We start from the raw sequence: 14,762 nt of genomic DNA, 5'->3' as shown, positions 1-14,762 counted from the left end.
AAGCTCGCGCGAGAGTGTTCTAAACTCCTAATGTACATGTTACATCTCTGTTGCAATAGAATATTAACATCTTATCCGCAGAACCCACAGCTGTCATTCAGATACTATGCCAGCATGATGGCGTCACCGCGCAAGTTTCTACCTTTCGCCCCACGATTTTCAAATCGATTTACATCGAAAATGATGTAAAATATTTTACAAATAGGGTGGCATCCATTAGGTCTCATGCAGCCAAATGACAACGGACAACACATTGCAAAGAAGCGCCACGGTCAGGAAAGCAACACAAACATTTCGATTTCCAGCAGACTATGCGTGCGAGGGTGCGTGCGTCCGTGCGCGCAGAATGCAACGTTACGACAATGCAGTAGGCCAGATTTTGTTCAGTTTCATACTCTTTCATACTCATTTCTCATACTCATACTCATTTCTTTTCTTAGTGCATTTACACTCTAACCAAATACGATATTGCTGGTTTATGTAACAACAACAATAATCACCTATCATGTTTTAGAATGTTAGTACTGGAATGAAAGCAATAAGTATGTTGACTATTCTCTCCAGATCCAGATCATACCTGTATATATTATGCACTTTGAAGTCAACAGCAAAAACATGTGCATGGAAGTGTTTCAGTGAAGGGACAGCTCTCTAGCTATACACACAAAGCAGTCATTTCCTATGGACAAAGTCACCGCGACTCGGGTTAATTTTTCGATCCCACAGAACGCCCGATCCTCCCTGCTCTTTCGATGTTGACATATTTAAATCTCACTGGGCGAAATTGTCATATTTCGCCGCTGCGGCTCGCTTCCCGACGCCTTTTTATCACCGAGGTCTGTCCCCCTCCACCCGACCTGTCAAAACCACGCCTACGAAGCAACACAATTGGTCCGAAAGCGTCAACGAGCCAATCAACAGGGTCCGTCTTCTCGCTACATGTAACACATTCATACAGTTTGGAGCGTACAGGGTACAGAAGCGCAGGGAATTTCTTGATGCTGAGATCTCGCCTCTTCGCCGCGAGTCTGCCGTCAACAGAATCCCCCTTTCGCCGCTTCTTTTTTGAAATGTGCTTGTGCGTGCGAGGCGGAGGGAGAAAATGTGTGAGTGCGTGCGAGGGTGAATGTGTGGGAAAAGAAGAGAAAAAGGAATTGTTCAGCGTAACCGAAATGTGCGGACACACTGCTTTCGCGAAAACACAGCAAACGAGGGGTGCTTAAGTGCATTTTAAAAAGGAATACCGAATTTTAAAAAGCAACACCAGACAGGGAAAGAGAATTTCTGCAAGTGCAGCGACAGTGACTCTTGATTTTCTGCGAAGATTATCGGCGCGCGTCAACCCTCGAACAACAGTTCATATTACAACACTCCAAAGGATAAACTGATCACAGTATTTTCAATTTCTTATGGCAAAGAATTGGTTGGAATTCTGAAAACGGCGACAAAAAACAATCGCATGGTGCCAAAATAAGTGGATGCGTCTCTCTCTCTCGAGTGCGGGAACAGTGAATCCATTTTAGAACTTTCTGACCGCCGAGAGAAATGCTGAGCTGAAACGCACATTGCAGATATTTTCCCCCTTCATCGCTAGCATCAGTACATCTGGAATAGTTGTGGCGAAGTGGATGAGTTTCCTGATGAGAGATCCAGTTATTCCGGGAACAAGTATGGCATACCACCCGTTTTTACCTCACCGGGGTACGGACTTTGCCATGAGCGCAATGCTGGGTCACCAGCCTCCCTTCTTCCCGGCCTTGGCTCTGCCGCCGAACGGCTCGCTTTCTCTCCCGGGTGCGCTCGGGAAGCCCATCATGGATCAGCTGATGGGCGCAGCTGAAACCGGCCTCCACTTCTCGCTGGGACACCAGGCTGCCGCTGCCCACCTCAGGCCTCTGAAAACATTGGAACCCGAAGAGGAGGTTGAGGATGACCCCAAAGTTCACCTAGAAGCGAAGGAACTGTGGGATCTGTTCCACAAGCGCGGCACTGAAATGGTTATTACTAAATCAGGAAGGTAAATAAATCTACTATATAAATATGAAAGGCCTGCAATTAGCATTTTTTGTTGCTGTTTTTGTTTTGATTTTTAAAATAAATAAATTGCGTTATTTCTCCGTAATGAATGCAAACCGAGACTTCTCCCTCACGGCCGATATGATTTATTGATGGAGATCTGTAAAATAGGCTGTCAAATTACGATGCTAATCGTTGTTTGTAAGGCACGATTTTTTTTTATGAATTGCTAATGTTCGGTGTAACCTAGCGAAATGCCTCGACGCTGACGCTATCTGAATTATATGGCCTCTTCGCATGCTAATGTTATCTTTTCATGGATGCAATGTAACCCAACCCAAACTATAAATGGATACAATACCTTCCGTAGTAGTAAATTAACTCGACCTTACTTTATGACATAATATGGGCAACACTATCAAAACATAAACCTGAAGTCAATGACCAGCCAGACTGCATCGTTTTTATCCCACTTTTACTGGCGTACAGGTGTTCTTTGAGCTAAAGTTATTTTGAAAGTTAATAAAAATAATAATAATAATCATAATAATGGTGAAATATGTATTATTGCACACAAAATTGTGGATAATATAAATAAGACTTACATCATCCCTTGCATTTAACATGGATACTTTAGGAAGCATTTTTTTCTTCTTTAAAGGAAGACTATGACGACTGTTCTTTTTTTACATTGTGACACTTTGCTCCCGGTTTGCTCTCGAAGGATATCCTTTAGGTCGAATGCGTTTGACGGTTCTTTCTCATGTGTTTCCTTTTTAAGTATAGGTTGCATTATGTCAGCACTCTGGAATAATAAACAGCCCATTTTGTTGTATTCTTCGCCGTCAGGAGAACGCCAATACATCGATATACGAATGCAGGAGATTATTGCTGGGATCTTAGATACGCTGGCGCCTAATGCACTAGCGACTGCATTTTACGCGTATGTTATGGATCCACGCGGGAGTCTTTAGGCCTGCGTGTTTGTCTTATTTCAGGGTAGTGAAAAAAACATGTGTTACTCGCACTAATGTCCATTATCGCTGCGTTCTTTTCCTCCTAGACGAATGTTTCCTCCGTTTAAAGTAAGATGTACCGGCTTGGACAAGAAAGCCAAGTACATTTTGCTGATGGATATTGTTGCGGCCGACGACTGCAGGTATAAATTTCATAACTCGCGGTGGATGGTGGCAGGGAAGGCCGACCCCGAAATGCCAAAGAGGATGTACATTCACCCGGACAGCCCGGCCACAGGCGAACAGTGGATGTCGAAAGTTGTCAATTTTCACAAACTCAAATTGACCAATAACATCTCCGACAAGCATGGATTTGTGAGTTTAACTGTGTTTTTATTATTATTAAATTATTGATATTATTAATGCATTGTAATTTGTATTATAATAATCTTTTTCGCAATTATTAATAGGCCAAGTGCAGTAGTTGATATTGCCTATGCGCTGTCACACTGAGCCCAGAGGCCTTGTTTTTGTCTTTCTTTACTTTCCGATATGGATTTCCGTGTTGTATAAGTCGTAATTTTTAACCTACATCATTGCATTTTATGCAGTCGTATTTTAGCAATTTTTAAAACGGCTGTGGCAGAATCTGAAACTTCTAATGAAGAATTCGTTCAGTGGTGTTAAACGTTAAGAAAATGGCCTCTTGAGTCTATTAAGAATGAAGAAATCGTAATATTCTGGGAAATGTTCAACCAGGTAATGAAATACGGTGCTTGTGTATGGTTCCTCAGCGATAAATAAGTGGATGAAAAAGAGTCTCCGTTTATTATTTTAAATCCAGCATTGTTTCCTGTTGCAGACGATTTTGAACTCCATGCACAAATACCAGCCAAGATTTCACATCGTCAGAGCCAACGATATCCTCAAGCTTCCGTACAGTACCTTCAGGACCTACGTTTTTCCCGAAACCGACTTCATTGCTGTAACAGCGTACCAAAATGACAAGGTAAGCCTCGACAGTAAAATTCATTATTATTACTATTATTATTATCATTGTTATTATTATTATTAGTAGTACTATAGTATTATTATTATTATTATTATTATTATTATCTGTTTCTGTGTAAGGATGTGAACTAAGGCCTATTGCTTTAAGCTGATATATGTCCTTATTCGCATATGCTTGGCGTAATAGAAGATACTACTACTGGGTGTCAAGGCATCGACCATTAAAGCCGGTATTATGTTTTATAACTGTGCATGCCTGACAGTTAAAAATACAGTAAGACCTCTGAAAATCTAGTGCATTTGCTTCGCGGTGTTTCGAGCATGCGGTGCGATGGGCCTGCAGTCGATCTGTGTGCTGAGCACCGCGCAAACGCACTTCACATGTATGATCAACAGAATGCGGCAATCGCTTCGAAAATGTTTGACTTGAAGATTATCTTAGTTATATCTAATCAGGGAAAAGGTGATTTGGCCTACCAACCAAAATCATATTTGTGTTCCGAGGGGGAGGGGTGGCGAGCGAAGTACGATACGATTGTGTGCAACTGTATAAATTGACGAGCTGTATTTTTTTTGATTAAATGATATCTTAATTGTTGGCACTCTTTCTCGGCACACGCGACAAAGAAAGGAGAATATTGAGATTATGTTACAGTTTCTGCGCTGCCTAGGAGGAGGGGGTCACAAAATGAACTAAATAGTTCTTCCGCACAAAGACTGGAAAATGCTTCTCCGTGTTGTCAAATCGAGCGTGAAAGGTATTGTGTGAATGGCGCGGTCACAGATGTGATGTGACACTGCCCGTTAAACCTATTTTATGGCGATCTGCTGGGTTTGGTGGCTTTTGTGTTCTGCAAGTGATATGAACGTTTATCATTCTCCAGTCCCTCCATGAAGTACATCTGGATAAAACTCCAACATTATTTCAAGTAGGGAAGTTGCTGCCTCTGTGTGTGTGTGTGTGTGTGTGTGTGAGAGAGAGAGAGAGAGAGAGAGAGAGAGGGACAGGTTTCCTAATTTTTTTTAGTTATAGAAAAATATGACATGAGTTTCCCTTTGCCACTGTGTCTACAGTGAAGCGATCTCACATCAAGAGCTATGTGAGCAAATGAGACAAGCCACAAGGCTTGTACTGGAGCACCTCATTTTTGTAACATTAGACAATGGGTTTGTGAGTGAGTGGTGGATAAGAGACCAGGTGAGAGAAAATGCAGAGAGCGAGAGGGAAGGACTGTCATCATCGTGTGCACTGAATATGCTGTGTACATTTTGTGAAATATGCACCTAGAAAAAATGAATGGTAGTAAAATGCCATGCCTCTGGTGACACCCCTGTGTAGCCAAGCAGAGAAAAAAACAATGATTTCTCATTCACCGTCACCTTGTATGTTGCAAACCCTACGGATGCTTATCTGGTTCATGCATTTAATGCTTCACAGTTGCACAGCAGGAAAGATGAGCGGCAACTAAAAAAATAGTAAAAAAAAAAAGATGCTGAAATTTTAAAACCTGCCAGAAGAAAAAAAGAAATAGAGTATATCACAAAAGATGGCACGGCCTCGCATGGTGTTGGATGCAGTTCAGCTGTTAGCTGCTTCTCAGAAACTAGGGCTACCCTGTCCAACTGGATAAAGCACTGACTGTGCAGTCACCCTTTCCACTAGCACCGCACACCGCACACACAAAAGAAATGTGAAACACCTTGCAATTTCACTGATGCAATGTGGTCTATCAGTTAATCTAAAGTGGACACATAAAACTTTGATTCTGAAAAGCATTTTACTGGCATTGGATCTTTGGCTACAGGGAGATCATATCTCTGACTGAAAGTGTGGAAATGTGGAAAGTGTGGAAACAGGCTTACCAGCGCGCTAAATAATGAATGATTGTGCTGTGGCAATGTTTGGCTTATTCAGGTTGAAATATAGCTAAATTAATGTTTATCTAATGAATGTTAATCTATGATCTGATTATTCCTACTTTGAGTTTTTATTGGTCATAATATTAACTTGCTTCAGTATAATTATTATTACCTATTATATTACGTAGTTATCATTATCTGACAAATAAGTATGTGTGTCATTGACACTGTGTGCCTTATTTTGTAAACTTTTAAGTTATAATCAAAAAGGAAATGTCAGCCATTCATTTTCAGTGTTGCCCATTGCATTTTAGTACACACATGTGGTGAAAGTGACATTACACACATGCAGGTCGTCACCCATGTAACTGTGTTAGTCCTCGTCGTTTTTCACACTCCAGAGCAACATGACTCATGGCTGGTGTGAGTGTGAGTGTGATAACTCGAAAGACTTGTCAGGGAATGGCGCATCACCCCCAAATTCATCCCCCTGTGTCCCGCCCTCTTTTCGTTTCAGATCACACAGCTTAAAATTGACCACAACCCTTTCGCAAAGGGATTCCGTGACACGGGAAATGGCAGGAGAGAAAAGAGGTAAGGAGAAGGAGGAGGAGGGGGGAGGGGGGGGGGCATCGTAAATCTCTTCCTCTCGAGGAGCTCAGCTGCAAAACTCAAACGGCCTAGCAAGAAAAGCAAGAGGGTGAAAGTCAAAGATGAGAGAAGGAACTGGCTGAAACCTGACACCCAGAGTCTTTAAAATGGATTCTTCTGCAGCATCACAGCCTACCTCACAGCAGAATATCCAATCCCACAGGGATCCCACTGCTTACCTGTTGTTGCACAACGTGTGTGCGCTGATGATCGTACTGAGGAGATGGGACAGTTGTCACGCTTCAGTGGAACCTGAAATTATTGCAAAAAAATTATTGTCAACTGTTATAATGTTACCTTTGTCTCAGAAACAAAACTGAAAAGAGTAATGGAGGGTCATTGGTAACCGGAGTCAAGTGAAATGAGTTTTGCTGACAACAAAACTCCTATTGGTTAATCCTTTTAAATCCATTGGAAATATGCCCATTTAAAGGCCTTTGTTGGAAAAGTTTCTGTAGGTGTTTTATGGGTGTCCATCTCAAAAGTTATTATTATTATTATAGTTGTATATTAGTACTATTATACATCATAATATAAAGTAATGTAATACAATAATTACAATAATCTTATTACAGCACATTTAATATATATAATTAATGTGTAATCAAAATGCTGTGACATGCTGCCCCAACTGCTGTTTCCTTTTATTGTATCCCATTTTTAATTTAATACACATATTATGTAAATTACAGTAAATGTGGCCAGTCACCTACTTTGCATGTGTTGTAATGCGGTCATGGGAAAAAAAAAAACAGGAATCTTATTTTGCCTTGTGTGTTTGGTCGACACTCGTGTTGACAACATTTACTAAACCACAGAAGTGCCCCTCGTTTGCACAGGAAACAGTTGGCCCTGCAGTCCATGAGGTCCTACGAGGATCCGCAGAAGAAAGACAACGGGGCGTCCGAGGACTCCTCGGGGGAACAGGCCCCCTTCAAGTGCTTCGGCCGCGCCTCGTCTCCTGCGGCGACCACTCTGGCCCCGCCGAACTTGAAAGGTGAGCGCCGAGCCCGCCGCCTCGGTCAGTCGGATGAGTTTAATTTTGACCCCCGTTTTGCAGGAACCGCGGCGGTTTTAGGAGTCCGTGCTCGGCTCTGGCAGTGACTTGGCACTGTACCAGGTCAATCCACTCTCCCTAGCTGATTAAACTTTAAAGCCTGCCTCGAGTACCAAGGGCTCTTATTTACAAAAATTAAACCCTGGGAAAGTATTTGGTATAAAGCTGCAAGTGTAAAATGTATAAATCAGCCTTGTGCAGGCAGGACGGTGGATGCATGCTTGGTTTTTCCAACCAAATGCTTTCCCTGCGTTTCCTTTTCTAATGCTTGTTGAAGTTTCCAGGCAACATCAAAACTTTGAATTCAAACTCCTTTTGATATATTAAGGGAAAATCTTGGTTTTAAGGGAAATTAGTGATAGCTATTCAGGCGAAATTTCCAGGAGCTCATTAAATATTAATAGAATGTTTAATACATTGGATTTGAGCTCTATGTCAGATTTGTACTCATGGTTTTTAGTGACATTTTGTAGATATATTTTATTATATTCATTTTTCTTCCACATGATGACGTGATTGAATTTGGGCATTTTCATTTAAGGAGCCATTTTGAAATCATGTATGCGAATCCTTATTTTGCTGTTTTCAAAATGGTTGCGTTCCAGTGTGCGATATCAAAGGAGATAAATGTTTTAGAAAATGAAATATGAAATTAAAAAGGAACATCCAAAATACTGTCACAAATACTCAGCATTTAAACTATGGCCTCTTTTTGAGATGACTACGATGTGTTTAACTTTGTGTAATAAATTTTAAAGTGTGCTAAATTTATTTTCAAATTCTTACGCCAAATTTTGTTGTGAATGTTGGCGATAACTGAACTTGTTGTGTGACAACTGGAAGAGTTATTTTCTCATTCATTTCGGTTAATGGAAAAACACATAATTGGGTAGGAATTGGGTTAAAGTCAGCTTGGAGTATGTTTTGGAGTCATTTTCTATTCGTCTTGGAATAAATTTGTCTCCTCGTGAATGTGTCTGCATTATCATATGAAAACATAGGAAACCATCGATTTTTTTTCTATTACATAATAAAGAAATAGCACCAAGGGTTGTTTTCTGATCAGAAGTTTGCATCGCAATTATCATTTAACATGTTTTTATAATTGGAGTTTGAAATTAATTCTAGAATTTCAGAAATTGTCCAACCAAACACTTTTCCAGAAGTTTGTTTCCCAGATAATTATTGACAATCTGTACCAAATTACACACCAGATCAATGGCTGATTCAAGGTGGTTTTTAAATGTTTGACACAGCCAACCAAGTTCTTTCCCTGTGTTTAATTTTCTCTGAAACCAACCCTGAGTGCATTTTTAAGGTGGAGACACACCATTGGCCAAAAACAAAATAAATCTTAAATTTGTAAGTTATGATCTCTGCTCTTAGCACTGTTGAACAGCCCCCCCAGCTGATTACCTGTCCTGTTTTTTTCCTTGGTAGATTTCTGCGAGAGCGATGAGGACAGTGACGATGAAAGCAAAGACGGGAATCCACAGGAGGCCCAGGAGTCCAGCAAGATCTCCACCACCACCACCATCAGCCCCGAGGATGCCAGGGACCACGGGGGCGGCCCCACCAAAGAGCCCGCGCCCGCTAACGGCGACCTAGCGAGGAGGGTGCGGGAGGACTCCGCAGGGGCCGTCAAGAGCCCCGCCGACTCCCGGCAAAGCCCGCTGACCCTCATCTCCAGCACCACGCGGTCCGGGGACGAGCCCAAGAGCCCGTCCCACGACCCCCCCAAAGCAGGCGAGTGCAGGTCCACCAGCAAGGAGAACTACGCCCCCCTGACCGTTCAGACGGACGGCGGCGCCCACCTGAGCCAGGGCCACTTGCATAATTTCGGATTTCCTCCGGGCCTGGCGGGACAGCAGTTCTTTAACCACCTGGGCGGCACCCACCCCTTTCTCCTCCACCCCGGCCAGTTTGGGATGGGGGGCGCCTTCTCCAGCATGGCGGCGGCGGGCATGGCTCCCCTGCTGGCCGCCGTGTCGTCCGGAGGGGTCAGCACCATGGACACGGCCTCCATCTCGTCCCCGCAGCAGAGCCTGGCGGCCGCTCCGGGACTGCCCTTTCACCTTCAGCAGCATATGCTGGCATCTCAGGTGAGACCCGCTTTGGTTCTTATCGCTCGCCGGGGCAGTGATGTGGCGCAAGGTGTGACTAACCTGAATGGCTTCCGTGATTAGCTGTGTAACTAGGTAACATGAGATGGCATCTAAGAAGCAGGCAGGTATGTCTGCTGCTAATAATATTAATGATGATGATAAAAATTTTTTTGCACATTCTAGCAATCAACAACAGTAATCATCATCATCATCATCACAACAATATGTCTCTTAATGCCATCTTTAGTTCTTTGTAGAAGCAGAATGGAACAATAGACCAATTATAATTAGGATGTGCATATATTCAGAATTATATACTTTGGACATAATTTTCCAACATTGCTTTCACTTTGCCATGTTGATATGCCTGGACTATTTGCATTTTTTTTTACAACACTTGACAGTGCTATCATAATGCTGAGTTGCTCCATCATTTCAAAACGAAAAAAAAAATGTTATTAAAGTTATAGAGAGTGAAAACGCCCCTTCTGAAGAAAGGAAATTTGTTCTTTCTAGTTATCTATCGTTTGGGAAACAAATACTGCTACTTGTTTTAAAAGGCAAGGAATCTGCAGTAAGTGCAAACTCCTGACGTTTGTCTTTCATTAGAACTGACTAGTAAGGAAGTGTTAATTGCATACATCGGCTGAAAGGAATGTTTAGCTCGTGGTGTGAGCTGATGGCGAAAATATAACCCTGGTTGTGGCCGTTGCAATCGCCAAACATTTAACTGTAGATGTATCTTTACAATGACCTAGTCAATTTAAGTATCATCTTACTTTTAAGAACTACAATGAAATAAAGGAGACATTTCTAATCAAGTTGACAAGAACACAGGATCTGTTTCAAGCTAACTTTAGTGCTCGATTACGTGTCTTTGGTTTCTCTCACATCCTGAGTTCAGCCAGGCACTGAAATAAAATGTGCGCTAAGAATGTAACACTTGCTCTAATCTCGATCACAACGTTAAGAACTGGGATTATATTGCGTTCGACAGTTTTAATTTGATGGCCTGTAGGTTGGTGCTGTGACCGTATTTTAACGATACGGGTGATTAAATTGGCCCCTTATCTGCATGCTAGTTTTGAATAGTTATTACGCCCGGGCTGGAGAAGCGCAAAATAGTAAGATCAAACGTGAATTTGACGCGGTGCTACTTTTTGTTCTTATTTGTACTATTTAGTAGTGTATCTGTTTGGGAAAGTTTTGCATTTAAGATTCCCTTGTCCTGTGTGTTTGTGGAGTAGCAAGCAGTGCAACTGTACAGTAGGCCTACATCTTTAGTGCAGCACATGCATTATTTTTAAGTGCAAACTGATTTTAAATATTTGTATTCTTGTTCTTTTTTTACCGTAGACTACTCGTTTTGATCACTTTTATGTTTATTTTCACTACTTAATACTCTGATTATAGCTGACATCTGTTGCATTATGTTTTTAGTTTTCTGTTTTTAATAGCCACTGCTTTTAAAATACCTGAAACGAAATAATATATTAATATATAACGATATCATTTATCGTTATATATTAGTTTCTCAAAAGTATATATAAAGGTCTGTGTTATGACAAAATACAGTTCTGGTCTAAATTTAATTTTTAGCTGCACCTTATTTTTTTAAGATCGTATCAACAGGGTGTACTTTCTGCAAGCTGTGTCTTCAAAATGTGTCTAACCACGTACATTGACGTTATTTTTTGTGTTATTTGTCAGCCTGTGTAGGTCGGTGTACTAAACTGTAGCCTACTATAGCTACTTGGCTTTACGACTGTACTCATTGCTTTATTTATTTTACAGGGTCTCGCGATGTCTCCGTTTGGAAGCCTTTTCCCGTATCCTTACACCTACATGGCGGCTGCAGCAGCCGCTTCGTCTGCTGCCTCGTCCTCGGTTCACCGCCACCCGTTTCTGAACGCTGTGCGCCCCCGTCTCAGGTACAGCCCGTACTCTATCCCGATGAGTGTGCCGGACAGCAATTTGTTAACTACGGCCCTCCCATCGATGACCAGCAGCGGCGTCGAGCTGAAGGGCAATGCCATGGCAACGAGTCCGATTTCGGCAGCACTGGACTCCACTTCGGAGGTCAACAGCAGGTCTTCGACTCTGTCGTCGCGCTCGGTGTCCCTGTCACCAAAAACGTGCTCTGAAAAGGATCCCAGTAATGAACTGCAGAGCATCCAGCGCCTTGTCAGCGGATTGGATTCAAAACACGACAGGCCTCGAAGTCTGTCGCCCTAGACCTCGGCGTGACAGAGAAAAGAAAATTCATTTTAACAATCCTGATACGTTTCTAGCGAATGCGGGTTTGGATTACAGACGCACCGAACCATTTAGATTTTGAAATGCACTTTGTTTAAATAAAGAATTGATATGTATATTTCTCCCGTGTTAACGTACACAAGAGTTTTGAACTTTACTGTCATACCATACAAGTATTGAAACTGAAAGGTTGGTTAGTTGCTGCTATGTCCCATAGGCCTATATAGTTTCTATATGTTTATTTGAGAGGGTATCGAAGCGGACTTCGTTTAAATCTCTGGATTGGTTGTAATAGTTTATATTAATATCCCTCAATCGTATAGGCCTGGAGAATGCTGTGTGTGACATTAAGTAAATCTCTTTAAAGCCTATGGTCATGTTCGGCGCGGTGGAAATGAGAGTTTGCATGTCTCACACTTGGTTATAAATGTCTTGTTTGAGACTGCCAATCGGTTATTGTATTTTAAGAAGACCAAAACAAAATCAGATGAATTCAGTAACAGTGTGTGTTGGCACCATTACAAAACATGGCGGGGACATTATTTTCTTCTCTCCCCTGTGTTTACGATTTAAATCATTGTAACTGTATTAAATGGGAAAAGGGAAGTATAAAAGGAAAAGCAACTGAAATGGAAACATGGACTATAATTGTAAATATCTATATATTTAAAATATTTATGTAATTATTTGATATTACTTGTAAATATAATGGGTTGGACGTTTTGGAGGTTCTCTTTAATTTATTGTTGACATACCTGTGTTAAGATAGTTTGTGCGTTGTTTTAATTGTTTTCGTTATCTGAATTTTATATTTCTCTCCGAATACGGAATTACCGTGTCCAAAATCTCCAACGCTCCTACGTCTTTATTTTTGCGTGTATAGTTTATCATTATTATTTTTTGCAGACACTATCATGTGCCATTTTAGCTTTCAGTGTCGTCCTTTTCTTTAAGTGCTTCTATTCAGAGTAATGAAAAACGACAACACAGCTCAGCAATGGCTTGAAAAAAAAGTGATTACGTTTTTCTTTATTTAAACGTTTTCTTTTAATGTGTGTCAATCATGAACGAATTTTCTCAACATATATTGCCGTTTGAAAGTGAAAGTGCCGAATATTATTAAATATGAAGGTTTAATTCGTGTGTTCTAAAGTTGTCCTCGGGTTCTGTAGTATTCTATATATTTTTGCTTTTGTTTAGTTAACAACATCAGCGATGTTTCTTGAACGTTTCAATAAAAACATTGAGATGAATCTGTTTCACTGTTGACACCAATCGCTTCTTTTTGACTCTGTGGTAGAATCATGTAAAACACTGAGCGTGTATTTTTGAACAAACTCTTGAATGTGAGTAATATACTTAAAAACCTTACGTCATGCAGAATTTCTAGACAGCCATGTAAATACATTGCAGGCTACAGAATAGGGAAAAAATATTCTTTGATATTAGGCGAGCTTGATGCAACATTTTAATGCTAACGCCAATTAGCCTAATTAAATTTATTCCATCCTTTTTATTTGAATTATTTTAAGTTCAAGTAATTATAAATGAGTGAACATCCCTGCTTTATCTGTTGTGTGTCTTGCGTTGGCTTAAAACACTGCCTAAACGAAAATTGACTAGGTCTTAGTGCATAAGAACCTGCATAGTCTTTGACTTCGTAATTACACGTTTACTTGTGTGAACATATGCACATATTTAAGATACACACAACTCCACACAGTAGTACTGTAGTTGTTACAATAAAGAATTGTTCTGGATTTCCCTATGTCTATAGGCTAATTGTATTTACACAGCCAGGACCATAGGAAGATACATAGGCTCCTTGTTCATTTGTACTGTCTAGAGAGTAAGAGTGGAGAAGGTCATATACTGAGTGCATAAATTGTCGATCCGTCATATAAATTTGACCCTTGAAAAAGTCAAACACATATCGAACTGTCATACCTTAAATTCTTTGTCTTCCACGAGAATGCGCATGGCCAGGTCATCGTGCACGCTAGTGGGGGCTTGCTGACTATCGATTCGGCCGTTTTATTTTTATCTTAATTCTGAAACGAAATGCAAACGAATGCAGAATAATAGGATTTCGTCCAACTATGCCAAGAGTCATGACGTGAGAGTTCATCAGCCACGTCAATTTATTTGTGTGTAGTCGGGTTAATAAGTGACGACAATGGCGCTGGAAAATAGGAGCAAACAGGACGCGGGCTATTGCGATTGCTTTTGTTATTGCTCACCTGGCGCCTCCGATGATATCTCAGCTGATTTTATGACATGGAAGGCAGCTGCAGGTCTGCAGTCGGTACCGCTGTCCTCCTCGCGGTTTGTATGATTGATCGCCACCCAGTGGAGACAGGGCGAAGTGCACGAGATAAACATTTACAGGAAGATCGTGCTCTAAACATATGGGCCGACTTATATACACCAGGCCTATTGGGAAATATATAATACTTGAAGTGGCTGAAATCCATATCCAGACTATATGCCGAAACGGTAAGTGGGGGTGTAAGGGGTATGTTTCTTTATTACTATCACCTGTTCCCTAGCTTGACAAAAGCACACTGCAAAAGGTTCACCGTGACTTTTTAGAAGACAGTTGGTGTCAAAAGGTATTGGAGTCTGACCGATTAAAAATTCTCCATTACAAACATGAGATCGTTTATTAAAGAGCTGTGTTTATGATAGCCTAATTACTGTCCAACATCTAAGGCACTTTAACTGCAACACGCTTAGCCCTCAGCTTTGAGGCACAACGTTATATTCATTTTTTCCTCACACAATATGTTTCATTAATTTCATCAGCCCACAAACTCGATATTTTATGAGACACAACGACAAGTAGTGGTT

At 41.1% G+C, this 14,762-nt stretch overlaps 1 protein-coding gene across 2 annotated transcripts; it reads left to right on the top strand.

Moving 5' to 3' along the window:
• Window positions 1-963: 963 nt before the first annotated feature.
• tbx3a (T-box transcription factor 3a) lies at window positions 964-12,547 on the top strand. Of its 2 annotated transcripts, none has more exons than XM_036529585.1 (7): window positions 964-2,017; window positions 3,080-3,347; window positions 3,835-3,981; window positions 6,361-6,437; window positions 7,334-7,491; window positions 8,992-9,653; window positions 11,451-12,547. In XM_036529585.1, exons 1-7 carry the CDS (start codon window positions 1,629-1,631, stop codon window positions 11,889-11,891), a joined length of 2,142 nt encoding a protein of 713 aa, XP_036385478.1. In that variant the 5' UTR covers window positions 964-1,628; the 3' UTR covers window positions 11,892-12,547. The 2 variants fall into 2 exon arrangements, with proteins under 2 accessions (XP_036385478.1, XP_036385477.1); XM_036529584.1 differs by having other exon boundaries at window positions 7,316-7,491.
• The last annotated feature ends 2,215 nt before the right edge of the window (window positions 12,548-14,762 follow it).

Source organism: Megalops cyprinoides, chromosome 5 (assembly GCF_013368585.1).
Source record: "Megalops cyprinoides isolate fMegCyp1 chromosome 5, fMegCyp1.pri, whole genome shotgun sequence".
Classification (NCBI taxonomy): domain Eukaryota; kingdom Metazoa; phylum Chordata; class Actinopteri; order Elopiformes; family Megalopidae; genus Megalops; species Megalops cyprinoides.
This window is presented reverse-complemented; position numbering and strand designations above follow the sequence as displayed.

Excerpts from the sequence above, each read along its gene's own strand:
- tbx3a (XM_036529584.1), top strand. The coding sequence starts at position 1,629 with ATGAGTTTCCTGATGAGAGATCCAGTTATTCCGGGAACAAGTATGGCA. Across the intron at positions 3,982-6,360 it reads CAGCGTACCAAAATGACAAG|ATCACACAGCTTAAAATTGA; the intron begins GTAAGCCTCGAC and ends TTTTCGTTTCAG. Across the intron at positions 7,492-8,991 it reads GGCCCCGCCGAACTTGAAAG|ATTTCTGCGAGAGCGATGAG; the intron begins GTGAGCGCCGAG and ends TTTCCTTGGTAG.